At 42.5% G+C, this 27,673-nt stretch overlaps 1 protein-coding gene across 3 annotated transcripts in view; it reads left to right on the plus strand.

The window, feature by feature from the left end:
- The first annotated feature begins 2,027 nt into the window (after window positions 1–2,027).
- rnf213a (ring finger protein 213a) overlaps window positions 2,028–27,673 on the plus strand; it is a 37,357-nt gene continuing 11,711 nt past the window's right edge. The window contains exons 1-46 of one of the 3 annotated variants that reach the window (XM_049560435.1): window positions 2,028–2,208; window positions 4,207–4,325; window positions 5,322–5,476; window positions 6,219–6,878; window positions 7,014–7,220; window positions 7,341–7,565; window positions 7,652–7,830; window positions 7,928–8,095; window positions 9,928–10,133; window positions 10,250–10,539; window positions 10,626–10,885; window positions 10,981–11,196; window positions 11,301–11,493; window positions 11,585–11,640; window positions 12,337–12,511; window positions 12,594–12,755; window positions 12,861–12,959; window positions 13,048–13,170; window positions 13,355–13,538; window positions 13,718–13,891; window positions 14,041–14,193; window positions 14,281–14,900; window positions 16,257–16,416; window positions 16,508–16,725; window positions 16,875–17,012; window positions 17,122–17,286; window positions 17,699–18,986; window positions 19,085–19,266; window positions 19,380–19,535; window positions 19,632–23,243; window positions 23,339–23,463; window positions 23,858–23,974; window positions 24,055–24,179; window positions 24,258–24,380; window positions 24,467–24,528; window positions 24,723–24,876; window positions 24,962–25,103; window positions 25,201–25,392; window positions 25,499–25,629; window positions 25,715–25,872; window positions 25,963–26,169; window positions 26,420–26,607; window positions 26,751–26,871; window positions 26,993–27,093; window positions 27,175–27,357; window positions 27,456–27,622. In XM_049560435.1, the coding sequence (XP_049416392.1) occupies window positions 4,226–4,325; window positions 5,322–5,476; window positions 6,219–6,878; window positions 7,014–7,220; window positions 7,341–7,565; window positions 7,652–7,830; window positions 7,928–8,095; window positions 9,928–10,133; window positions 10,250–10,539; window positions 10,626–10,885; window positions 10,981–11,196; window positions 11,301–11,493; window positions 11,585–11,640; window positions 12,337–12,511; window positions 12,594–12,755; window positions 12,861–12,959; window positions 13,048–13,170; window positions 13,355–13,538; window positions 13,718–13,891; window positions 14,041–14,193; window positions 14,281–14,900; window positions 16,257–16,416; window positions 16,508–16,725; window positions 16,875–17,012; window positions 17,122–17,286; window positions 17,699–18,986; window positions 19,085–19,266; window positions 19,380–19,535; window positions 19,632–23,243; window positions 23,339–23,463; window positions 23,858–23,974; window positions 24,055–24,179; window positions 24,258–24,380; window positions 24,467–24,528; window positions 24,723–24,876; window positions 24,962–25,103; window positions 25,201–25,392; window positions 25,499–25,629; window positions 25,715–25,872; window positions 25,963–26,169; window positions 26,420–26,607; window positions 26,751–26,871; window positions 26,993–27,093; window positions 27,175–27,357; window positions 27,456–27,622 (12,820 nt within the window). In that variant the 5' untranslated portion in view covers window positions 2,028–2,208; window positions 4,207–4,225. The remainder of the gene's footprint in view (window positions 2,209–4,206; window positions 4,326–5,321; window positions 5,477–6,218; window positions 6,879–7,013; window positions 7,221–7,340; window positions 7,566–7,651; window positions 7,831–7,927; window positions 8,096–9,927; window positions 10,134–10,249; window positions 10,540–10,625; window positions 10,886–10,980; window positions 11,197–11,300; window positions 11,494–11,584; window positions 11,641–12,336; window positions 12,512–12,593; window positions 12,756–12,860; window positions 12,960–13,047; window positions 13,171–13,354; window positions 13,539–13,717; window positions 13,892–14,040; window positions 14,194–14,280; window positions 14,901–16,256; window positions 16,417–16,507; window positions 16,726–16,874; window positions 17,013–17,121; window positions 17,287–17,698; window positions 18,987–19,084; window positions 19,267–19,379; window positions 19,536–19,631; window positions 23,244–23,338; window positions 23,464–23,857; window positions 23,975–24,054; window positions 24,180–24,257; window positions 24,381–24,466; window positions 24,529–24,722; window positions 24,877–24,961; window positions 25,104–25,200; window positions 25,393–25,498; window positions 25,630–25,714; window positions 25,873–25,962; window positions 26,170–26,419; window positions 26,608–26,750; window positions 26,872–26,992; window positions 27,094–27,174; window positions 27,358–27,455; window positions 27,623–27,673) is intronic. The other 2 variants (XM_049560434.1, XM_049560436.1) reach the window with 2 other exon arrangements.

The raw sequence follows: 27,673 nt of genomic DNA on the forward strand, positions 1-27,673 counted from the left end.
GGAGAGGAGCAGCTCATAACTGGATAAAAGGTCAATCCCACAGGCATCACAGGATGCTGAGTGTAACTGTAAACATCTGCAGGTTGAGCATGTTTCACTTTACTGAGAACTGAAACAGGATAGTGGATCTCTCATCTAACAGAAAACAACACACAACAGCTGCTCGTACATTAGTTTCTATTACAGATTACCTTGAGACAGTGTTACGCAAATGTAATCTTTGTCCTCTGCTTTCACTCATTGCTCACCCTGAATCCATGTGTAGCTTTAAAATGACAATGAAACAAACGGTAAAATGTCCACACTGAAGCACATCATGAAGGGGGGGTTTCCAGTAGGCTGCAACTATATTTCTAACGATCTGCTGTGTATGTCCTTACTCAGAGTGAAAATCAAAGTAAAATACATCCACAAGCTGTATTTCTTTGAGGGCCTGAATGTGTTGTGATCATTTAAATGTGACCAGTGGCTGCAACTAATAGACTTTAAGTTAATTTCTGCATGCATGGTTATGTAAAAAAATGTACTTAGCCTATTGTAGGCTACTGACGACCCTTGTTTAACACAAAGAGAGCCAACCAGTGGTGTAGTGGAGGGTTTACCCACCATTTTTTCTGGGTTTTTACAGTATACCCACCTATCAGCCTAAACACCATTGGAAGATATAAGAGAATATACCCACTTCCTCCTCGCATTAAAACAGTGATGTGCTTTTTATGCCACAGGTCATCAAGCTGTGTGACAGTGCTCTCTAAGGGGTGCACATGCACATTCTTGCCTTATAAAGCACTTAAATGTCACTGTATCACAGCCTAAATCAAAAATATTGATTAGAGTGGGTGTCAAACTCATTTTAGTTCAGGGGCCACATACAGCCCAGTTTGACCTCAAGTGGGCCGGACCAGTAAAACCACTACATAATAACCTATAAATATCAATAACTCTTTTTAGTGTATTTACTTTATTTTATTTATAAGGACAACGCACATTAATCAGCATTTCTGTAAATGCGTCAGTGTTAGCCAGCTGGCTAAATTTCAGCTGCAGTCCTTTGGTGAGATGTTTTGAAACCAATAACAGGATAAAGTTCACAGGACAAAGACAGCATGAAGACAGCAGCATGCAAAGCAACAAGCAACAGCAGAGCATCAGTACAATACAGTAACACAACAACAACAAATGGCATGTTAGCAAACAGACATGCAAGCAACGTGAAGCACCAACACACAGATTAGCACCACATTCAGACATGCAGAGCAGCAATCGAAAGGACACATAGATAAAACACAATAGTTATGTATGGACAAATGCACCAACACACAAGTTAGTGTAAAGATTGTGAAAACATTCATCCATTTACAAAACAAATGATGAACAGTACGCGATATCCTCAGACAAATGATGTGCAAAGTCTGATACAGCTTCTTTTGTACTGAAGCTGCTGACCAACACTATCCATCCATCATCCATCCATTTTCATCCACTTATCCAGGGCCGGGTCACGGGGGCAGCAGGCTGAGCAAAGCACCCCAGACGTCCCTCTCCCCAGCAACGCTTTCCAGCTCTTCCTGGGGGACCCCGAGCCATCCCCAAACCAGATGAGATATAGTCCCTCCAGCTTGTTCTGGGTCTGCCCCAGGGCTTTCTAAAAAACCAGGATGTGCCTAAAACACCTCCAATGGGAGGTACCCAGGAGGCATCCTGATCAGAGGCCTGACAGTATGTTTCACAATATTCAATATCTTAAAATATGACCACAGGAAGTAGTCATTGTTATTTCAGAGGGCGATATTGTGGTCAGGGTGGAAAAGCCTGTGAAGTCATCTAATGAGCCGGATTGGACAATTTGGGGGGCCTGTTGTGGCCCTCGGGGCATATGTTTGACACCCCTGGGTGAGGGTGTTATTAGAAAAGGTTCTTATTAACCACTTGGTTACAGTAGCCTAATGAGAATCCTGATTAGTCACTCCCCACACCTGCGCATGAGACCTTGCTCTGTCTTGAAATAAAAATATGGATATGACTCATGCAGAAAGTGAACTTTATTAGCTGACGCCCATTTCTGACAAAACGAAACTTTAGAAGACATGCGGAAACGCAAACACATCGGCTCCACACAGCCGGTACAGCGACAGGTCCAGCAGACATGACCTGTGCGCTTTTCCTTTATGCACCACACACGAACAGCTCGCGACACCGCAAGCTCAGGTAGGACTGCTAACATGTTTGCTTTGTAGATATGGAGGCGACAACGTCAGACTTTACGTTATGACAAAATTAGCAATAAACTAATCCTATTAGCTGGAGGAGCTATCTGACCTCGCTGTCACGGGACACCTCCGAGTAAGTCTGGCTCAAACTGGGTTTAAACGCCGTGTCCTCTGGGTGACAGCTGTCATTGCACCTGCACAGTTTATTGGTTTTCTGGAAAGTGTGCCAGAGAGCAGACAGACGCAGCTAATGCTCATGCTAGCTAACGTCACTGTTACGCAGCGCGAGCGAGTTTAGCTAGTTAGCTAACGCGCTGCTAAAACGTAGCGAGGACATTTATTGAGTAAGAGCTGTAACTACAGTGTTAAATGTGTTGCTGTACAACAGTAATAATGGCTGCTGTGTGTTTATTTAGGCGGTATTCTCAGTTTAGCTGTTGTTGTGAGGGTTAAATGATGGTATATAAACAGGTAGTGACGTCATTTTCGAAGAAAGCATGTGATTGGCTGACCTGCGGAGCCAAAGATCTTTTCACGAACAAGAGGAATCACTCGGTACATGAAAAACGTCGACCCACGTTCCAGTCTGCAGTTTTTCCATGTTATTCTAATTTTACCACAGACCAGAAGTGATTTACATTATACTTCTTTTACAGTGCTGTGTTACAAGTATTCCAGATTTAAAATAGCACAGACGACTGTATAATTAAGTACACTGACAAGCCTATTTCCTGATTTTTTTGGTGCATTTTCCCTGCATATCAATAATAGCACAGTAACATAGACCTGAAAATATGTTTACACGCACATAAAAAGTGTGATTCTCAGTGCAAAAGAAAGATGGGAAGTATTTAAGTATGCACAGAATGAAATGTGACTGATTTTTTTCACTGGCTCTGTTAGGCATGACAAAACAGATTCAGAAAAACACTTTTGGACAAAGTGCAAATAAACAAACAAACAAACAAACAAACTTAATCACACTCAAACACCGCTATGGGTTTAAATGCTCGAGCTATTTATTGCCTCAGGGTGTAGCCAGAAAGCCAGAGTGTTTCAGTGAAAAAGGGAGCACGTTTAACTAAAGTTTAACTGAATCCCTTTTCCTTGTTTTCACAAATGATTTTTAATAAGCAGTGATCATATTAAGACACGTCATGCTATAACATCAAAACCAATCACATATATAAAGAACTCTGCAGCTCAGAATTGTAACTCATATTTTATGTTCACTGCATGTGTATGCACTGCTTGTGTGTGTGTGTATGTGTGTTTAGACTGAATGAATGATATCTTATCCCCTCCTTTATTATCTATTTATTGCTTTTATGATGAGTTCTGTTTTAGTTTGTGCATTGGATTTTGTTGTATTTATTTCCAATGACAATAAAAAGGAATTGATGTATGATCAGCTTTTACTAGTAGCTGCAAACTTGTCATGTGAACCAAATAGAAAAGTAGTAAAGAGGGCATCCTGCCTAGTCTGTCCTTTGTACCCTGGGAAAGGTAATTATTTAATATTTAAGACTACATGTCTTAAATATTCTATAAATAGGCAAGTTTATTTATTTTTTTTTACATAAGAGGTCTTCTTTTAAGTAGTTTTGGTCCATTTTTATCTTCCTAAAGCCTCAGGGTAGTGTATTTTTAGAGGAACTCAGTTCATTATAGTGCGCAGTGAGACCGCTTAGTTTTTCCACCTCTTTGGCTGCAGTGAGTTAGCGGGACTGAAGTGGGTGTGCATTGCCTCACTGCTGCATGGTTATTCCTATTTCAATCACTCAGCCTTACAAAGTGTTTATTGGTCAGTGTGTTGGGCAACACTGCTCAAAGTCCATGTCGGTGATAGGAACAGCTTTGTTGCGGGCGGTTGTTGTGCACAGCTGAAAACTGTCATATGAGGCCTCATGAGTGGGGAAATTGAAAGTGAAAGGAATCTTCCTCAGGGTGGGACCTCAAGGCACACTGCAGTTCAGCCTTGTTTCTTTCTCTGCAGAGATAACTGAAGTGTGAAGATGAAGTGTCCTGGTTGTGGCCGTGATATTTTGGAGAATGATGCCAATTTCTGCAGCAAGTGTGGCCACAGGCTGTGTGTCCAACCTGCAAACACACAGGGTGAGTGGAGATGTGGTTTAATGTTACATATTTGCATACAGGGTTTCATGAATGATGTTCACACCGGGTATAAAAGAATGTTGTTTTTGATACAGCTACCAGAAAATAATTTGTGAGACATCTGGGGTGTACTGTGCGTTGATGAACAGTGGTTCTCAACTTTTTTTGTGTGTGTGTGTGTGTGTGTGTGTGTGTGTGTGTGTGAAGGACCCCTAAATTAATAAGGTTTCATTTCAGGGACCTGCACCTGAAAAGGTTTTGGCTGTTAGATCTGATTAAGACCAGAATTCTACAGTTGATTTGAGGTGTTAACTGTGGAGGAAGTGAAACTTACCGACAGAGTCACTGGTATCACTCCTACTCACAGTGGGTACTCCTCATTTTCTGGGAATCCCCTGGAACTCCTTCAAGGACCCCTGTCCTCAGACCCCTGATTGGGCACCACAGCAACAGAGGACTACCCTATCAATGCCATTAACTGCTAAACCCCCCCCCCCCCAAAAAAACACAATTAAATATCACTTTCTCCCTAAATGATAAATTTAACATCTTGTGTGAAAGGAAAGAATGATGAAAATTATGTTCAGCTGTTCAAAACCTTTTTTTCTGTAGATTGTGATGACAATATACATTTCATTACTTACATAGGACATGCAAAAAATTAGAAAGTGCTTAACATAAAAAATGAAACAAGTTTGCAGCCAGATGTTCATGTTATTCTCTTACTGTACCTCAAGATGGCAGCATCTCTGCATCATCTGTCCACGTGTTCGCAGACAGCAGGACAGGTTGTAGTTACACAAGCGGCAAGATTACATTTGAGAACAAGGTCAATATTGTGATCTGTAAAGGGCTAATGGGGAAAACGCAGATGCAAATAGAAAGGTTTATTTGGTCGAACAAACACTACCAAGTGCAGGCAGGTGTGACAAAATGCTGTGAAGTACGAATACTTTGTCTTTGCAGTCTGATTTGTACACCATGTCTTTATTCCAGACACTGGAGATCAGCCTAAATCCTTAGTAGCAGACTCGGAAAGTGCATCTGAGAAATCAGTGTCACAGGAAAACGACCCACCTGTGGACGGCAAAGACCCCAATAAATCCACCAAACGACCGAACGATGAGACCACCAGCAACCTAAGGAAAAAGGTTAGTGTAGCTATCAGTGTGTGGCCTCGCTTTTCAATTTTCTGTCTCTATATATGAGTCTAAGTGCAGCTGCTTTTGGTGTACAGTGACTTTATGATTGTCAAGCAAATGTTATGGCAACTTTAAACTTATCTTAAGTTTGCAAAGAGTTATTCTTCAAGGCTGAATGCTATCATCCATTCTGATATTTGCTATTGTTCCGACTGGCTCATGGGCCGCAACAAAGGAGGGTGATGTACACTAAACTTAGCAATAATAAATAGAATTTATCAAAGTGACTGAACGATCGTTCCCCACAGTTGAACGAGTATGAAAGTAGGAATTCAGGGCGTCAGTGGCTTAGTGGTAGAGCAGGCGACCCATGCACAAGGCTGTTGCCGCAGCGGCTCGGGTTTGACTTCGGCCTGTGGCCCTTTGCTGCATGTCACTCCCTCTCTCTCCCCCTTTTCACACTTGTCTGTCCAATCAAATAAAGGCTAAAAAAAAGCCCCCCCAAAAATATCTTTAAAAAAAAAGAAAGAAAAAAAGTAGGAATTCCAATTTGGAAACTTGGGCAAGATCCACCAGGCACAATATCATCGACATAAACAGGCCTGATGTCACGGTAACATAGCAGCGCACACAGTAAACCATAGCAGAATGACCTTTTAACCTTTCACTCTGTATTTAGACTATGACATGGTTTCATTTAAAAGTACAGCAGGATTTGTAAAACATATCTTCTTCCTTCTGGCTTTAATAGAAAAAAAAGAGGAAGAGGAACAAAAAGAAGAAAGATGGCAGCTTGTCAGCAGACCAAGAGCTGTCCCTTCTCTCCCTCAGAGACAACCAGGGGAAGAAGACGCAGGACGGAAAAGACTCCTCTGACAGTGAAAGCTCAGATAATGCCATGGATGACGCACCAGATTCACTCCAAGACGGGCCCTCCTCACTAGAGAACCAGCCTGGTTCTGTAGCCGCTAACATTCCTGCTGCGCCACCTGAAGACGCACAAGTCATTCAGAGTGAAAAGGCTGCTGCCACAGAAGAAGCAGCGACTGCGATGCAGTGTGAGGAAGCTCCAGGTGACCCAGGTGAGGGAGAAAGCAATACACCAAGATCAACTCAGGATCAGACAATCGAGACAGCTGACACTCCGACTCCCATCTCAGAGGATGGCAAGAGTACGACTTCTCTGGCAGGTTCAGGCAAAGGGACAAATCCCATTAACCCTAAAGATCAAAAGACTGACACGAAAAACGTAAAGAACAAGAAAGACACGGCACAACAGCCTTCATTGGACCAGAATGCCAACATGGAGACAAGTGTGAAACAGACGGAACAAAGCAAACAGAAGGGGAAGAGCCAGCAGGAGCAGACACAGAAGCAGACTGCAGCAGCTAGCCCTCAAAAATCATCAAAGGTAACACAAACTAAAATGTATAAACAGTTTTAACAGGCGCCTGTACTTTATTCTTTTAGTAAAGAAAGTACATCTGTTAATTTTCATGAGTTTAACGTGTATATTTAACATGTATGGTTAATGCTGCTTGTGCAGGCTGACAGTAAAGGCTCCACTGGGGACCAGGAGAGGAAAGCAGGAGAAAGCAACAAGAAAGACACGGCCAAAGAACCCGCACTGGACCAGAATGCCAACATGGAGACAAATGTAAAACAGACGGAACAAAGCAAACAGAAAGGAAAGAACCAGCAGGAGCAGAAACAGAAGCAGCCTGCAGCAGCTAACCCTCAAAAATCATCAAAGGTAATGCTGACTAAAATGACCGAAAAGTTCTGACAGAAGCCTGCACTTTCTTCTTTTAGTGGAGAAAGCACGCAAGCTCAGTTTCATTGTTAAGATGCATGTTTAATGCTGCTTGTGCAGGCTGACAGCAAAGGCTCCACTGGGGACCAGGAGGGGAAAGCAGAAGAAAGCAACAAGAAAGACACGGCCAAACAACATGCGTCGGACCAGAATACCAAAATGGAGACAAATGTGAAACAGAAAGGACAAAGCAAACAGAAGGGAAAGAGCCAGCAGGAGCAGGAACAGAAGCAGACTGCACTAGCACAACAGAAGATGGTTTTTGGCCCTCAGTTATCATCAAAGGTAATACTTACTAGAATATATGAATTTATTCTTTTAGTAGATTAAGATGTATATTTAATGGATTATGGTTAATGCTACTTGTACAGGCTGACAGCACAGGCTCCAGTGTGGACCCGGTGGAGACAGGAGGGGACATGGAGGTTCAGCAGTCTGGGGGCGAGGAGGACTCAACCGCAGCACAAACATCAGATGATGAATCGGGAAATAAAGACGGCAGTAAAGATAACGCAGAATCCAGTACCCCAGCTGGCCAACCACCCAAAACGTTAGGAAGCTCCCTCAGTTTGTTGTACACATTTGCTTTGGATCACAGCCATGTGGTATATTTGCTATATCTGTATGCATTTGTTTTTGCTTTTTAGGTTGACCAGGAACAACACCATCGCCACACGTGACAGACTCACAATTTACTTCCACGCAGTTCTCTCAAAGGATTTTAAGTTTGCTCCAAATGAAGATCGTATCTTCATCAGGGCTGGCAACCGCATTGGGAATTGGGAGGAAGATACAGTTGAGCTGTTTGTGAGCAGGTACGTAATCTTGAAACAATTGCCAGTTAAGGCTCAGATGGTAATTTACTCTATAGGCAAATCAAATAATTCTCCAAACTTTCTTTGAGCAAGAAGAAAACGTTTGAGTTCTTTTTTTTTCTTTCTTACATTTTTAAACATACACTTTTTCTCCACGCAATCACTGTATGCACACATACAATGTACAACACATATGATGGTTGTTGTGTGTTGATAAACTGGCTTTAACACATCTGTGATCCTCAACTTGGGGTTCGCCTGCCTCCCCTAGTGGCAGATGGAGGGATGACTGGGGCTTTTGATGTGTACATTGACAAACTGGGGAGTTATTAAAGGAAAAGTGTGTGAGATTTAGGGGGATTTAGTGGCATCTAGTGGTGGAGATTGCAGATTACAACCACCTTAAACTTATTCTGGTTAGAATTCTGTTAGTGTTCTTTGTTCGAGGGATTTTTAACCATGAGCTATATTATCTGCAGAGGTCTCCTCCTCTGCATAACAAATGGAGCTGGTGATTTAAATTGGTAGAAATGCTGAATAAAGCAGTTTTGCGTTACAAATCATTGTTTCTCAGATGTTTTTTGGTATATTGGAGATGGGCTGTTGGCCCAGCACCTACTAATGTGTTAGGGCTGTCAAAATTGCTCAAAAATGACGTTCGAATATTCCTTCTAAAAATAACTCGAACCATTCGAATTTTTTTTTTTTTTTCGTATTATGTCCACAAGAGGGCAAACTAATCAAGGAAACATACTTGTATATGTATTAATACAAGGAAACATAACTACCTGTAGGTATTTTTATTTCAACATAAACGTCTTTGAAAACATTTACATACCTACACATTAAAACAATTATCTATAAAATTATGTTATAAACGACTGCGGACCTCTCGCTCGCCCCCCCTCTCTGACCCATGGCCACACTGCCCACGTTAACCGATTGTGACATCCACACCGGCTGCGCCGCGCCGCGCAGCTCCGTTTCGGCGTCTGGTCTATTTTCTGCACGAGCCGCGAGCGATTGTGTCAAGCTGGGGGGTGACGGAGACAACAGCCTCGAGCAGAACCTCTAGTCGACCAGCAGCACTTCTACGGGCGGTGTGGCCCTGGCATTTATGCAGTGCGTTCAGTGCAGCGGCCCAGGCCAATGCCCATTCGCAAAGAGGACAGCTGCGGTGGTGTTTTTTTTTTCTCTCCACAATCGAATATCAATTTTCACATTCGAAGGTCCAGTTTTTTTCAAATTCGAATTTAAATTCAAATTTAGAATATTCGTTGACAGCCCTATAATGTGTGCTCATCTACTCTGATACCTTCAGATCCAGATGTTTAGGAAATTTTTACCAGGAGCCAAATTATCTGCAGAGATCTCTTCCTCCTCTAAACAAGCGGACCTGGTGATTTAAACCAGTAAAAACACTAAAATAAAGCAGTTTCATGTTAAAAAATGATGAAAATGATGAATGTTTTTCCGGTGCTCTTGTTATGGAGCAGCTTCTGACTACAGTAGCCAACGCAAAAACACTAATGGCTCTATCTAGAGCCAGTGTTTGGTTCATCCGGGACCATTGTAGGAACATGGCAATGCAACTTGAAGATCTCTGTAGACAAGGACCTGCTCCCTATGTAGACATAAATGGCTCATTCTAAGGTAACAAAAATTCGACAGTTCTTATTATCAGGCGATTATACACTAAAGAAAACATTCTTACTATAATGTATTTCATTTCTGCCAGTATGTCCTGCTAAATCCTACACACTGAATCTTTAATGTCCTATCTGACTGACTAAACACCATGTACATTTGACTTTCTTTCCCTTTTCACGCAGGGATCTTGGAGAACACGGCTTTCTGGTGGAGGGCAGTCTGCTGACACTCAAAAGTAAAGCTGTATCTGTGTCGATACCATACAAATACGTTGTCTATCACAAAAAAAAGGGCAAATATGACTATGAGTTCATATACAAGCTGGATGCTTCACAACACACAACTAACAGATGCTTGTTTGTGAAGTCCCACCTCCTCAATGAAGAAGGTAAATGCAGCCATTTCTGAGGCCATTTGCAATTACATAACTTCCTGCATGGTAGCAACCACATTCTGATCATTATTCTGAAATCTCATATTAGTTATGTTTTCATTTTGTAAAAGGGGACTGGCATCAGTATGATGACATCATCTGTGTCGAGCCATCCAAGAATGTGCTCAAACGCATCAAAGATAAGATCTGGCCTGAACAAAGGAGGGATCTGATTCAAGGCAGAGAGATCGCAGGGAAAGTGATGCTGGAGACCATATTTGATCTTCTCAGGACCTGGACCACCACAAATTTCAAAAGTTTTCTCATCCAGCTGGACCAGTTCTTTCAGATTTATGGTGACCCTTTTGTGTATGAGGACACCCATAAGAAATGGACCTCCTTAGACTATGGGAAAGAGGATGTAAGTTTGTTACTTTGTAAACGTCACACAGAAGCAGTAGAAACACCATCTCTAATGACTACTCTTTCTTTGGTTTCATATCTTAGGTGAGGAGGATGATAAAGGAATTCATGCTGACGAACGTGATTCCTCAGTTGGTGAAAGATGGAGATGGCAAGATGCTCTTTATCCAGGATTCTATGAGAGCTGCTGTTATCATGCTCTATGTATGCAAACACCATGGTATCAGACTGAATGAAGGTGAACTCCATCGGCTCTGCACTGCACTGTGCCTGCCCAGCCTAAACAAAGATGAGTTCCTTCAGTACTGGGCAGATTTTACACAAGATGTCTCTATTCTTAAAAAGTAGGTACCTAAGCTACTCATGAATAACCTACTGTTTTATTTGCTTTAATAAGTCATTTTCTTTTCAGATGCTCATCAAATTTTCTTTGTTGCAGTCTGACAGTTCACTTGGCGTCTCTGATAAACGCTGTAAAAACAACAGGAATGCCCCGATGGATTCTGGTCCTACCGCTCCTCCACCTGCTCAGAGGCAACATAAAGCCCTTTGAAATGCCGTCCTTTGGAAACTTAAAGTACGGCCTATCCTGGGCAGGTTTGCAGGGCCTTGACATTGGTACCTCACCAGTATACATGAACAGTCAAGAGAGGAAGTAAGAGTCCCCCTACCTTTGCCAAAGTACAGCTTACACAAAGATCGTCCATTAGATGGCTATTACATATGTTCACTTGCTCTTCTGTCTCTTCTGTTCTTCAGGGCACTGGTGAATCTGATGAAAAGCCACAGTCACTTGATGAACGTGGATGCACTTTTGGTGCGATCCTGTTCGTACTTGATGCCACTTGACGAACTTATGGAGTGTATCATCAACATCAACACTGAGCTTTTGGACATACTTCAAGTTTTCACTTATAAGACTCCTGCGGGTATTACAAGCAGTAATGTCCAGGTGAAGTGGAAACAGTAGTTGTAAATAATACATTTCATGCGTATAGTACAGAACATTGAACAAATTAATCCTCTTGAATCTTGCTTCACAGACAGTATCTGCCATTCTCTCACATATCCAAGAAAACCTCATTGAAGAAAAATACAGGTAATTTGAGTTAGACACGTTTATCATATATTAATTGTAAGTGCTGTATCGTAGGCAACTGGACTTGCTTGTGTTTCTTGAAGACATTTCGCCTCTCATCCAAGAAGCTGAACTGAAGAAGTTTCTTGGATGAGAGGCGAAACGTCTTCAAGAAACACAAGCAAGTCCAGTTGCCTACGATATAGCGCTTACGATTACCATGACCTGGATGACTGAGAATCTTCACCAACATCATATTAATACTTCACTGGCAAACTGTCATTTCTACATCAGTTTCTCACTGTGTGTTACCTTAAATATTCTCTCATGCCTCAATGTTTAATGGGAAATCCAAAAAAACACGAACATTCTTCATGAATTGAGGTAAACGGGGACTGCGTTTAAGTATTTTATGTTGTACGTTTGAGTGAAAATGCATGTGTTTGGGAAGTACTGAGCATACAACTTGATAAATGAGACTTGGATTATATTGCACGAGTTGTATGAGAGTTTGTAAATGGATGTTTTGATATAGTTTTGCTGCTGACAAATTGTGGTCTCCAATGATGTTAATTCATGAAGAATGTTCGCCTTTGTTGGATTCTTCGTTCACAGTGGAGGCATGCAAGAAAAACAAAGTTTTCTTAATGAATTCAAGGTAGCATTTTGTGGATGACATATACTTTTAATCCTCCATTCTCTCTTGTTTTATTGTAGTCCTTTTACCGAGGTTTATAGGAGAGAATGCCTTGCAACAGCAGTGAGACTGTTAGAGACGCTCTGCAAAGGAGTCAAACTGGCATCCTATACCCAGAACTTCCCTGATATTCCTGTAGCATGCATGAATCTGGTTGCATCAGTGTCAGACTTTATTCACTCTAAAAAGCAACAGGTATGTAAAGTGAATCTTGTAAGGCAAGCTGTTGGTATTTCAGACAGAATTCTCAAATACTGAACTGAAAATTCTCATTCAGGAGACTCCAGAAGGGGAAAGAGAAGAGCAAAATGCAAAAGACTTGGTGATCTCTCAGGCGATGGTCATCATGAGAGACTGGATCAGTGTGTCCTTCAGACAGAGTCTGCTCAAAAAGGGTTGGTCATCCATGTTACGAGATGAGACCAAAGCAGAGATTGAGGTGAGCAGCTTTGTTATGTTTGGAAATACAACACAAAATGTACATACAGATGCTCATTGGTAAAGAAAGCTGGAAAATGGTTAATTTGGTGATTGCCTTTTACAGATTTGGAACAACATCATTTCTGTGCAATTCAAAGATGAAGACTGCACTAAAAAATGGAGACAGACATTCATAATGGATTTTGAGGGCAAGTACAGACAGGTATGTGGTACATCTGTTGCAGACCCCTGTTCTTTTTTGTTTTAACTACAGCATGTTAGACATATCTCATGTGTCTGTCTGATTTTAGGAGTCTGCTGTGGATCAAATTGAATTCTACTGCACAAAGATAGAGGAACTCAGTGAATCCCATCCACACATTGCTGCTAGTATTGAGAGGTGTGCTCTTGAGGCCGTTACATCTTTGTGCCAGGTATGAAGAGTTCTAATTTACTTTTGAACTATGCAAAACATGTAAATACATATACATGTATTGATGGCATAGGTTATAACAATCCTAGCCATATTTAAGAACTACTGTACAACTGTAGACTAGATTCTCTGCATCTATTTAAAATACACACAATAATGTTTATGGCTGTTTTACCTCACTGCAGACTAAGTCTGAGGGAAGGCTGTTTGAGAGGCTCAAGATAAACTGGAAGTTCGGGAAACTCATCTCAGCGATTATCCAAAAATCCTGGCCGAAGGATCGTCAAGGAAATTTCCAGGAAGATGAAGAATTGGTCCTTCAGCACCTCCTGTCCTGGACTGCCGCCAAAGACATTTTCCAAATGCATGGTATCTCCTTGGGGAAAAAAAAGTCATTAAAACATGCACACACCAAATAGAAAAAATCATTAGGTTAGGAAGGTAGAAAACCAGGCCTCAGTTTATGACTTCATGGCAGAAGCAGAAGAATTGTAATTATTGATGTGGTTTTGGACAAAAACACTGACATGTAATTTCTGTCATCACAGGCGCAGACGAAAAGCTGATTGAGAAGCTCTCTCAAGATGCCAGGGACAGAATTGCTATAGCCATATCATCATTCACAGCCATCAACAATCAACTGGTCGACGGAGGCATTAAGATCAGCCTACTCAATATCATTTTGGACAAGAGAAATGCCTTCTTAGATATGCTGAAGATTGGTAATAACAGTCTGCTTGTTATCACATATTTCCAAAGAAATTTGTTCAACATTTAATAATGAATAACCCCAGAATGTGTGCATTTCATATTATGGCGTGCACTGGCCTATTCGAAATATTGATTTGTGTGTGTGATTTGAAATTAACAGATTGCCTCTCTGAGAAAGAACAATACAAGGATAATGCCAAAATGAGGAGGCTGTTACAGTGCAGAGAGGATGAAGTGAAAGCTGTGTACCATGAGAAGGAGCTTGTGGATGTCTTCTTAACAATGAGCCACAAACTTGAGGAACACATGACAGGTATTGTGGATAATCCATCAGTTTGTTTTGACCAGGCAATTAAACGCCTGCTTACATAATTTAACACATGCTTTATTTTTATGACAGTTGATGTTGCCGACATGGAAGAGAGACAGCAGGTCAACGTCGAGATTAAACCCCTGAACTATTTCATGGAGGTTCATCCATTTGACAGAGTTCCTTCACCCATGGCTGGTACTGTCACCTACTTCAATCTGAGTGAAGATATCAGACACATGGCAGAGATCCTGTTCACCTTCAGGGACAGCTATATATTCAAAGTGTGTTGGGAGAAACAAGCCAAACGCATGGCCACTGAAGAAATGGAAGATGAGAACCCTGACCAACATGAAGTAGTGGACATTATGGCAACACCAGAAATGATATATGATGACATTTTCGAGCCTTGCTTTGCTGATTACAAAGACATCTACACTTGTCTGAAGAATGGCAGCATAAGGCTTGAGGAGGTAAATCAGCTCTTCAGAGATTACAAGGGCAAGTACGACGAGCTTGCACAGGACCTGGACATCATGTGCAGAGTCGATAAATCCATCGACAAACAGTGGATCTACAGCAGGGTTCAACAGATCGAGCAGTATCACGAACTTCATCTAGCTGTGGCTTCAGCTCAGATTATCATGATGGTCAAAGAGACTCTTCACCTTCAAGGGGACTTCAGGGTTCTGCAGACACTCACAGAAGCTGTAAGTGGCAGTGTTTTAAACAAAGTATATTGCATCCAAAAACATTGCACATTATGTGAAAACTCATCAGGCTGAAAAGCTCCCTGTGCGTACCATAGGTGCATTAAAGGGCCAGTGTGTAATATTTGGCATGGTTTATTGTCAATCTGAATCTGAATCTGAATATTCTGCCCATTAATATGTTTATATAAGTGTATAATCGCTATAAAATAAAATTCGTTTGGTTTTCGTAGCTTTATAATTACGCTTTTATATATATATATATATATATGTATATATATAGCAAGGGCCTTGCTTTAGAGAGGTCGTCATCTTGCGCCGCCATGTATGTACGGCAGACCGAGCGGACTATCCAGCCAGCCAGAGAACGTGTTTCGCGTGTATAAATGAACCAACGAAGACAGCGGAAGGAAGGAAGAAGGAGGAGGAAACAGCAGAGAGTGTTAGTAGTTCGTCGATAGAGTAGTGAAAAGTTTTTTTAGTTATAAAGTTTGCGAATGGACCACACTTACCACGCAACAGGAGAGAATGAACCCGAACCGTCATCTGCGAGGAAAGAAGACGCAACTTCACTCCTTGTGATGCACTCTCTGCGGCGCTTTTCCTCCTGATGATATATCTCCCCAACGATGGTAGCAGTAGCACCGAATCCCATTCTGTGCATTCAGCCTCTCTTCACGCCCGCTCAGCATCAAACACATGGAGTTCCTCATCTGTATGCTCCGGCTCAAACAGGTATGGCTCTGGGTCTGTGTCCGCTAAGAAAAGAAAGAAACTCTTCAAAATCGCGTTCAAAGTCGTCCATTGCAGCTACTATAGTCCGGAGATATTGCTAAGCTAAATAAACAGCTGAGCTCTGTTTACCTGCTACGCTGTCAGTCAGTGTGCGGGCTGGAGATTGGTGGAGCAGAGAGGGGAGGGGGTCCCCACTCAGTATGGTAAACGAGTATGTGTGTATGAAGTGTGTGTGTTAGGCTAGAAGAGTCAGAGTTTGGGACGGAGTCTTTTACCCCCTGGAGTGTTAACAGAGTTTTTGGAGTGCTCAAATAAACTGGCCTTTTTCCTGAACGCTCCTCTGGTCTCCTGCGCGTGAGGGATTCATTACAATATCGTAACATGGTTTAGATTTCTAAATAAATATTCACCTCATCGCAAGATAGACCTACTCCTGAAAAACTTGTGCGCAAGGCTTTTTGTCCCTACGAGGCCGCCGTCATTTACCCGACGGGAGGGGTGAGCGAGTGAGCCCTGCAATCTAGAATTTGACCACTGATGTCACTGTTTTCAACCCATTTTACACACTGGCCCTTTAAGTTACTGCATTGTGTTGAACTTTTGACTCCCTTCTCCTTTCAGAATCATGCTGACTTTCAGAGAGAGCAGCTCAACAGGATTGACAATGACTTGATGCAGGCAAAGATGGTCCTGGTTGACATCACCGAACCTCGCAGACTGTGCCTGCAGGAGCTGGGACTCAGAGGACACTTTGTAAAATGGGTAAAAGATGCACTTGAAGGTAAGAATAGTTATCTGCTGTAGTCACAGTGGTACTTTATTTAAAGGCTCACTCAGACAACTTACTAATTCTATTTTTATTTTTTTTAAAGATATCAATGAGTTGAAGGTCTTCGTTGACCTGGCTTCCATCTCGGCGGGAGAGAATGACATGGACGTGGATCGTGTCGCTTGCTTCCATGATGCTGTCCTCGGCTACTCTTCAATGTTATATGAGCTCAAACCAGACTCTGGTTTTCCTGTCTTCAAAGAGGTGCTCAAGAAGCTCTGGAGAGCTTTGGAGAATGACAACAATCTACCAAAAAAACTGGTAAGAGGACACCTTGCTTATACTTCTACTAAAAACACTAAAGCTTACAACCTCAAACTTCCAAACAACCAGGATGCTTGGGTTGACCCTGACAGTATGAAATAGAAAATGAATATTTAAATCACAGTTAATAATCATCTTTTTATTAGCGGGACAGTGCACGCCATTTGGAATGGCTGAAAACCGTGAAGGACAGTCATGGGTCAGTGGAGCTGTCATCTCTCTCTTTAGCATCAGCCATCAACAATAAGGGGATCTACCTGATCAGTGCACAAAATGTGAAAAAGGTAAATAACAACATCCAACATGATGGCATCCCTATATCCAGGCAGCACAGAGGTTGTCTCTGAGAACAGAGTTCTTACAGTGAAAATGTATTTCTGTTTCTCAATCCAGTTGAACCTTGACACCGCCCTGAAGCTGCAGATTCCAGAGGAGCATGATGAAGGTCAGCAGATGCGTGGCTATTCTCTGGAGGACCTGCGGGAGCTGCAGAACAAGCTCATGCTCATGTCTGGGAAAGGGGATCAAGGGCAGAATGAAGTTGATCACTTTGCAGAGGTATACTGAAATGTTTCCCTTTTATACAATTAACATAGGTTGCTTCGTTTAGCAAAGAATCCAAAATGCTACTCCTAATTCTACAACGCATCTACTACTACTACTTCTGTATGTACTATATAAACCTTGACAAAAACCACAGAGATCAAATTAATTAAAATAACAATAAAATACCAAAATAAAAGGAATAATAATTTATGGTGAAAAAGTATTTTCTATCACATCTGAAAGGTAGAGAACTAATATCCATTATCATTAACAGTGATGTGTACTTAATGCATGAAATGCAATGAATATGGACTCATCCTCAATAGCTCAGTGTTTGACAGCTAAAGGATACACAGTATGCCTCTTGATTACACTGTACATAGAAAAAAGGATTCATAGTTGCATCTGACTGTTTATTTTTCAGGTTTTTGCCAGTGTTCAAAGGCTAGCTGAGGCATTCATTGCCCTCTACAATGCTGGGAATCCTCTGTTCAGACACTGGGAAGCACAAATCCACTGCTGTTTAAGCAGCGAAGAACCCAGTATTATGATGGACTTCAACCTAGACAGTGTTGTTGGTGTTGTCATTGCGGAGGGCAGCATAGAGGAGCAGCTTCCTGACCTTTGCAGGAAAATGGAGAAATGCCTGGACTATTGGATGAATTTTGTGGACAAACAGAGGTCCCAGCATTACTATCTGAACTACTATACGGCTGAACAGATTGTCTACCTCTGCAGCAAGCTGACTCAGCGAAATGTGATCAATGTGGAGGACCAAGTTCTCATGATGCTCTCCTTTGTCAAGCCAAATTGCACAGCCTCAGACTTGAGGCAGGTCTGGCATGCACTCCAGTATGAGATCCTCACTAAACCACAAGAGCAAAATGAAGACATTGAGTTTCAGACTTTTGTTATGGTGCCAAGAAGTGAGCTTGGAGGTGCAGACTTCGACAGTGAGTTGGACTCTCTGCTAAGTCTTGTGGAACAAGCAAATGGTTTGCAGAAATTTGATCTGATATGGAATGCCTATATGAAAGACATGAAGAACTATCTTCCCAACATCCTCGATATAAGAAGTCTTGGAAGACTGCTGGAAATACTGGCCAACAAAGAAGATGAGAGTGACGGAGACGAAAGCGAAGAGGACATTTCTGATGACAACACTGGGGATTTCATACAGAGGAAGCTACCTCAAGGCCTGGCCATAGGAAATCCAAACCTCATTGTTTGCCCGCACAATGAGGTCTTGACATCTTGCATCTCCGTTTACATGAGTAGCAAAGACGAGACACTTCCCACCTATGACGAAGTCCTCCTGTGCAACTCATCAACACCATACGAACAAGTGGAGCTATTCCTCAGACGCTGTCTCAGCACAGGCTACAGGGGGCAGAAGATATACTCTCTACTGTATGGAGATCTGCTCTCTTATGATGTGAGCTCCAAAGTTGAGAACTTTTTTCAGCGAATGAAAATGCGGAGCAGGAAAGACTACAGACTTGTTATCATCTGCAGCTCGGAAAGAGAACATGCCTACCTTCCTTCAGCCTTCAGCCAGTACAGATTGCACATGGTCCCACAGGAGCCACTGGCGAGGATCCAGAGGTACCTTCACAACCATTATGTTGTCCCAGCAGATCAAGACAGTGCAGCAGCTGTATTCAAAGACCGACTGTGCGTTGGTGTCATCTCATCCAAAAGGGCTGGTGTTGGTTAGTATTTATATACAGTACTCAGATATCTGAAATTGATTAATATTTCACTCCTAAAATGATTGATATGAATGATAATAACCTTTTTTAATTTGCAGGTAAATCTCTCTACATCAAGAGGCTGTATGAAAAACTGAAGCACTCAACCAAAAAGCCGTCAATGATGAAATGCATCCCCTTGATCGAACCAAATGTTGATGAGAATGTTATCGTCCAGTCTCTGTTGAAAACCCCCAAGAGGAAAGAACTCATGATGTTCCACTTTGACATCACATCATCGGTAATAATGAGTCTCAAGTTAATGCTTAGCTTAAGGCAATATAGCCTTATTATTAGGATTTGTCTTGACAGCTTGCATATGGTGTTAATAGACTGTTTTATATGATTGAAAAGGTGCAGAGAGGTCTCCATGAGTTTCTTTTCAAGTTGCTGATTCTGCGTTATTTGATGGACTCTGAGGGAAAGACATGGAAGTGCAGTGACAAGCACTTGTATGTCATTGAAATTTTAGAGCCAACTATCATGTCAACCAGAAATGCTCCACGACAGGTATGAGTTTACAAGTTTGGCACTGATGCTGATCATTTGTAATTGGATTTTAAACTGTTGCTAACTCTGTTGTTTTTATATTTGTTTTCTGCATAGGCTCAAAATGTGAACAGCACGTTCACAGAAGTGTTTCCAAATATTTTCTGCCGACCACCGAAAGAGGTGCTAATGCTAGAGATGAGCAAGCAAGAAAATCCTACCGTTGTAAGCACTGATGACCCACTGATGGATGATAAAGAATTCAGGAGTGCAGCCTTTCAGCGGCCATACCAGTATCTTACACGATTTCATAACCACATTGATCTTGATGTGTTCACATATCAGGGGGTTGAAGGGTCTCATGTTGAATGTCTTCAGATGTTTCTCATGTTCTGTGGCATTATGGATCCATCCTGGGCAGAACTGAGAAATTTTGCATGGTTTCTGAACCATCAGTTGCAAGACTGTGAGACATCGGTTTTTTGTGATGCCACTTTCACTGGAGACACGCTTGCTGGATTCAAAACCTTTGTGGTGGACTTCATGATTCTGATGGCAAAGGACTTTGCCACTCCATCACTCAGCATCTCAGACCAGAGTCCTGGCAGGCTGCAGATGGACCTGACTAATGTCCGGGATGAAGACCTGGCTCCTTTCCTGATCAGAAAGAGATGGGAAACAGAACCACATCCATACATCTTCTTTAATGATGACCATGTGTCCATGACCTTCATCGGTTTCCATCTTCAGCCCAATGAACAGAACTTTGTTGATGCCATTGAGCCCACCTCTGGAAGGGTAATAAAAAAGAATGTCATGACAAGGGCGTTGTATGAAGGCCTAAACCTACAGAAAGTACCTTTCAACATTGACTTTGATCGCCTTCCAAGAGGGGAGAAAATAGAGCGAATCTGCAATGTTCTTGGAATCCAGTGGCCTCTTGACCCCGATGAAACATATGAGCTTACAACTGACAACATACTGAAGATGCTGGCAATCCATATGCGGTTCAGGTGTGGCATCCCTGTCATTATCATGGGAGAGACAGGGTGTGGCAAGACGAGACTCATCAAATTCCTTTGTGAGTTGCGGAGGAGTGGAGTGGCTACCGAGAACATGAAACTGGTCAAGGTACATGGAGGGACAACTTCGGAGATGATTTACACCAAAGTCAGAGAAGCAGAAGACATAGCTGCTATTAACAAGCAAGACTACGGATTTGACTCTGTTCTTTTCTTTGATGAGGCCAACACTACTGAGGCCATCAGCAGTATTAAGGAGGTTCTCTGTGACAAGACAGTCAAGGGCGAACCTTTGACACCCAATTGTGGGTTGCAGATTATCGCAGCATGCAACCCTTACCGAAAACACACAGATACGATGATTGAGAGGTTGGAAGCTTCTGGCCTTGGATACAGAGTTAGAGCTGAAGAGACAGATGAAAAGCTTGGGTCTATCCCTCTCCGGCAGTTGGTCTACAGAGTTCAAGCATTACCACCAAGCATGATCCCTCTCGTGTGGGACTTTGGACAGCTCAACGATCACACAGAGAAAATATACATCCAGCAGATTGTGCAAAGAGTGGTTGAAAACAGAGAAATTGATCAAAGTTACATCAAGTGGATCACTGATGTCCTCTCAGCTTCACAGAAGTACATGCGGACAAGAAAAGATGAATGTAGCTTTGTCAGCCTGAGAGATGTCGAACGTTGCATGCAGTCTTTTGTTTGGTTCTACAACAACCACGTCATGGTCTTTGCAGAGCTTGAAGACTTTGAGAGTAATCAAAATGCAGAGAAGAGTGAACGGCATCACAGACAACCTGAGGTCAGAGATCCTGTGCTCTGGTCTCTGGTCATGGCCATAGGAGTGTGCTACCATGCCTGCCTGGAAAATAAGGATAAATACAGACAGAAAATCAGCAAAAGCCTACCACCACCATACAGCCCAATAAAGGTGATGCAGGAAATCACACTCATGCAAGATTTACTTCTTAGTGGCGTGCCAATGGGGGATACTATTGCAAGAAACAGTGCCCTCAAAGAGAATGTCTTCATGATGGTTCTCTGCATTGAGCTAAGAATCCCTCTCTTCTTAGTTGGAAAACCTGGAAGTTCCAAATCCCTGTCTAAAACTCTGGTGGCAGATGCAATGCAGGGCCAAGCTGCTCATTCGGACCTCTACAAAAAGCTCAAACAAGTCCATTTGGTGTCCTTCCAGTGTAGCCCTCACTCAACCCCAGAAGGCATCATTAATACGTTCAAGCAATGCGGACGCTTCCAGGAAGGAAAGAACCTGGATGAGTACATTTCAGTTGTGGTTCTTGATGAGATTGGGCTGGCTGAGGACTCTCCAAAGATGCCACTGAAAACTCTTCATCCACTGCTAGAAGAGGGATGCATTGATGATGAGCCACTACCACACAAGAAGGTTGGATTCATTGGCATCTCCAACTGGGCTTTAGACCCTGCAAAGATGAATAGAGGCATTTTTGTCTCCCGTGGTGACCCTGATGAGAGGGAACTCATTGAGAGTGCTAAAGGCATATGCAAATCTGATGCAATGGTTTTGGAGAAGGTCAGGGATTTCTTCCAGCCCTTTGCAAGAGCCTACTTGAACATCTGCCGCAAACAAGGCAAAGGCTTTTTTGGCCTTCGTGACTATTACAGCTTGATTAAGATGATTTTTGCAGTGGCAAAAGCTTCTCAAAGACGGCCCACTGCAGAGGAAACCGTGAAGGCTGTGCTGAGAAATTTCAGTGGCAGGGATGAAGTGGACGCAGTTAAGGTCTTTACCAAACGACTGCAGATTGCACCCAACCTGGAGAACATCAGTGCCATTGAGTTTGTGAGAGAAAACATTCAGGCAGTTGGACAAGAAGAAGAATGTAGGTACCTGCTGGTGCTAACAAAAAACTACGCAGCCCTACAGATCCTGCAGCAAGTCTTCTTTTCAGAAAGTGGTCAGCCAGAGATAATCTTTGGATCCAGTTTCCCGAAAGACCAAGAGTATACCCAAATCTGCCGCAACATCAACAGAGTAAAGATCTGCATGGAGACAGGTCAAACAGTTGTGCTGCTAAACTTGCAGAACCTCTATGAAAGTCTCTACGATGCCCTCAACCAATACTATGTCTGCTTGGGAGGACAGAAATATGTCGACCTTGGACTGGGAACCCACCGTGTGAAATGCCGGGTGCACAAAGACTTCCGACTAATTGTCATTGAGGAAAGAGAGGTGGTGTATAAACAGTTCCCAATACCTCTCATCAACAGGCTGGAGAAACACTACCTGGACATCCACACTGTCCTTAAAACTGAGCAGAAGAGGTTGGTGGATGAATTGGAGAAATGGTTGAGAGTTTTTGTGTCTCTCAGCAGTCAACATGCAGCAGCAGCAGCTCAGGTTTACAAGTACCAACCACCAGACGTCTTCATTGGCTACCACTCGGACACTTGTGCTTCTGTGGTACTTCAAGTAATAGAGAAGCAGAAGGACAGTTTGGAGATCTCAGATCCTGAGAGGAGAATACTGGATGAGGCTAAACTCATTCTGCTCAGATGCGCCACACCAGACTCAGTTGTGCGGTTGGACTGCACAGGCCTTCCCAAAGTGGAGAGTGAAAACCTGGCCAGGGTCTACTTTGAAGAGCAGAATAACAGCTGCTTGGCGGACTTCATTCTTGCTCACACAAGGCAGGAAGTCCATTGCTACTCCTCCTTCACAGAGGTAACTTTAAGCGTGTGATACAATACTACTTTCAAATATATCCTGAAGCTGTTAGTATTAGGTTTTAAAGCCCTGATTGTAATTTTAAACCATAGGTGACAACATTCTCCAGACTCCTGACAGCATCTGACCTGGAACCTTTGGAGCAAGTGCTGCATAGTGTTGAGCTTCTCTCACTCCAGCAGTTTGACACAGAGCACTCCTTCCTGAAGAAGATCAGGTTTGTTGATATGTTGGGCAATGTATTGTTTTACACTCGATAACAGTTATGGCCCATTAACCTGAAACATGTCGGTATGCTCACACAGTAAACTACAATAAATATTGTAATAAAAATAATTACTTTTCATATAAATATTGGTATGTTTGGTTGGAAGAAACAATACTAAAGAGCCACAGACATAAACTGTCTTTTCAGGGGGCAATTATATTAAATTTACAGTTTATTCTGGTTGTTTTAGAGCCTTTCAAATATTTTGACATCTGTATTGTTAAAGTAAGTTTGTAAGGATATACTGTATGTTCAAAAGCATGGAATAATTATCAGCAAGAATGACTCCTGTGATCTTTTTGTATGATCTCAGTCTAAAGATCAAATCCCTGTTTTCTTGTAGAAACGTCCTCACTGCTGAAAATGGAAACCGCAACATTGGACCCTGCAACAAGATTCTCCTCATTCAGAGTGATTTTGATGAAGCCTCTCATAGTGCAAATCTCATTGCATCTGCAAAGTAGGTTCACCAATTCCTCTCTGCTGGGTAATGCAATGCTGTGTGCTTTCGCCATATTGAATTTTGCTGTTCGTTTGTAGGTATTCATCCATCAATGAAATCAACAAACTAACTCAGGAGAGCATGGGAAGCAGGGTGTTTGTGTACTTTATCACCAGACTGCCAAGAATGGAAGGTGGGACCTCCTACATCGGCTTTCATGGAGGTAAGACTACACCGACTTTATTTTAAATGTTTTATCAAATTGTTTGAAGAATAATCTGAGACATGTTGATATTTACAGGCCCTTGGAAATCAGTTCACATTGATGACCTCAGACGGTCAAAAGACATCGTTTCAGACATCAAAGCCTTGCAAAACATGACAATCTGTCAAATGTTTGAAGCAAAGACAAGTCGGCCTGATGGTAATTAATCGATAAATAATTGACAGCAAATAACAATTTCGTCTACATAAAAAATGTGTGGCAGTAAATGTTTTTTTTTTCTTCAGCCATGGAGGTGGATGACATGTACACTGAGAATGAACAGGAGGAGGCAGAGACAGAGGAAAATGTGAGAACAGACATTTATTTCAGACACTTTTCAGCCTTAAATTTAAAATCTACATTCATAACATTCACCATATGTGCATCAATTTTAGACAAAATTGTTCCCTCCACACTATTTTTTCCTGACAACAATGACATATTTTTTATTCTGCGCTGCTTGTGACACTAGTTTTTAACCAGCATATCCTCCCGCTGCAGGGCTGGGATAACGTTGTGGACACTACAGCACTGGTGCGGAGCTGTGTGCAGAGTGCAGTAGGCATGCTCAGGGACCAGATGGAAAGCGGCTTCCGCAGTACTCGGAGAGTTGAGATTCTGCTGATGCTCCTCAATGACAATGACGAAATAAAAGGTACTAACGGCAACTTTTTTTTCCCCAGTGTTTTTGTTGTTGATACAGCAGGGCAGTGCTCAACATGTTCGCTAACTCTTGTCAGGTGAATTTCTACAAACTGTGAAGAGGCATCTTCACTCATTGCTGGCGACTAACGAGGGCAACGCCTTCTCAGCCATCAAAAGCAACTGGGTCATGAAGGAGGCCTCAAACATTGATGCCTTGCAAGAAGGAGGCACCTTTAGGTGAGTGTGTCAACTGCAGAATACAACATTTCTATGTTTGCCTGTATGTTCCTTTTTTTTTTGAACAGCACTGTCAACTTTTTGGGGTTCGTGACAGGCACACCTTATGGAAGCGTGTTCAGGCTGTGGTGATCCCCCTCTTGGCACAACTGGTTTCAGTCATTGACCGTGACCAGAACTTGGACATCCTGCTTGATAGAAACTGTGGTGAACATGTCAAGAGGCTGTGGTTAGACATCTTTGGCAATGCTAAGCTGCTGAAAATCCCACGCCTAACGATGGACCACAAGTAAGTGGCACTTTACATAAAGGACGCCAAATTCCTGTACCTGGTAAGATTTAACACTATTAACTTTTGCCCATTTTAATGTTTTTAACATTTTCTCTTTTCACAGCTCAGAGACAAGAACAATCCTTGTACAGAACTACATTGCCCAAAACAGGAATGTAAGCTGCAGCATGCCCTTCAGCTGGAGGATCAAGGACTACCTGGAGGAACTCTGGGTTCATGCGCTTCAGCATGAAGGTAATAGCCTGTCATCAGGTACCCTCATAAGTGGCATGTCACCACCATGATGTTGTTGTGTGAATTAAATGTATATGTCTGTTAGGCCACACTCAACAAGAGTTTGATGAGTTTTTTTGGAAGACACCACTGGGACCATACATTATGAAAGCAGACCAAGAGATCCAGACAGAGTTTTTCCAGCGCTACCTTCAAGACTTCATCTACATGACAATGAATGTGACTTGTCAGGAAGATCTGCAGGTTGTTTTCCTGTAATCCTTAAATCATACTTTGATTGTAATGCTGCATGTGTGTGCACGCGTATACTAATGCACATTATTGCTTTGCTAGCTCCTCTCTGGTGCTTTGAATTGTTGCGTCAATGAGCTGCGATTGCACCTCAGTGCTACGGATACGCCGACATCGCTTGCATGGGTCCACGCTGCTTATCACGAGTTCAAGAACCGACTGCAGAACCTCTCGAGGATGATCTGCATCGAGCCCCAAGTCACCCAGCACCTCTTGCAGAATCATCATACAAGAGACGGGGTTGAACTGGTGAGTCTGTAAAGACTGTTTAAGTATTTTAAATAAAACACTTCAATTTTTGTGAGATGAAATGCCAAAGAAGAGTGAATCTGGGGTTGGCTTTTATTTTCACTTTTACTGGTGAACGTGTTTACAACTGTAACCGACAATCCTGCATAGTATAACTGTAAGAGTAAATTATGTTTGATAATATCTGATATTTATGTTGCCCTTTTATTGGCCTGTGATGTGTAGTGATCATATTACCCCTCTATCCAAGGTACTCGATGTGTACGCTGCCTTTGCATGTGTGGAGTACCTGGAGCCTCAGCTCCTGAACACAGATGCCCAACGACAAGCCTGGCTCAGACAGGTCAAAAAACTCCAGGTTCCCATTGAGCTGATCTGCTCAGAAGACAGTGTGAGACGCTATGGCGAGAGGAGCAAGGCGATGGTCTGCAGAGTCCAGTAAGTCAAGCTTTATTAAATATATTGAAATGGTCCAGGTGGGACTGTTGTATTGTTTATGCTGAGGTTGTTAGGTTGTCTTTAGAAACTACTTTAGCTGCATTGACTTGGATGATTATTTGTTCGTGTTTCTTTGCTTTTAGAGCTGGATGGAATCGCATATTCACCCTCTCGCTCTTTGTGGAACACATGCTGTTGGGCATTGAGCAATTAGAGAAGAAGCTGACGCCTTTACTTTTGGAGCATACAAGAGGGCTTTGCCAGGTTGGTATTGGTTCTTTGTACTAATCTGAATCTTCACGACTTCAATAAATTACCTTTAAAGTATATCCACAATAATGCCGCCGTCAATAATGAAACGTATTGCGTCTGCTCTCTCATCAAGATACTGGAAAAGAATTCAGACCTCAAAACTCAGCGGTCATTTGAGGCAGTAATCGGTTTGCTCAAAGCTTGCAAAGATGGAGCCGTTGAGCGCATCTTCAAGTAAGAAATTTTTATCAAAATCTCTTCTACTGTAATTTCCCTCGACCCTGTGTCTTCACCTTGCGTGTATGTTTTTTCCAGGTTTGGGCTTAAACTATGCCCAGTGTGTATGGGAGACCCACAAGACCCGCTCTGCCTGCCATGTGACCACATCTACTGTGTAGCCTGTATCAAACAGTGGCTGATCCCCGGTCAGATGTACTGTCCCCTGTGCATGCAGCCAGTTAACGATGACTTCCCCTTGGTTCCTTCAGATGCCATAAGGTTTGTAACTGCATGTCGATACAACAACCGGATTGATTACATTTGTGTTCCTCATAAAAGGCGCATGTCATTTATCTTGTGTCTCTTGTTTTGTGCAGGGTTCTCGTCAACCGACACGCTCAGTTCAGGAAGCAGTGCAACGCTTTCTTCATCGAACTGGTGTCCACTGTGTGCTTCAAGGACAACTCTCCCCCCTCTTCGGCTGTCATTGTCCATCTGCTGTCCTTCCTCATGGTCGAGGCCAACACTGTTCCCATTCTCCGAAGTAGGAGGCTGCTCTTACCCAATTCACTTGTGTGTGTGTGTGTGTGTGTGT

Source organism: Epinephelus fuscoguttatus, linkage group LG19 (assembly GCF_011397635.1).
Source record: "Epinephelus fuscoguttatus linkage group LG19, E.fuscoguttatus.final_Chr_v1".
In the NCBI taxonomy this organism is placed as follows: domain Eukaryota; kingdom Metazoa; phylum Chordata; class Actinopteri; order Perciformes; family Serranidae; genus Epinephelus; species Epinephelus fuscoguttatus.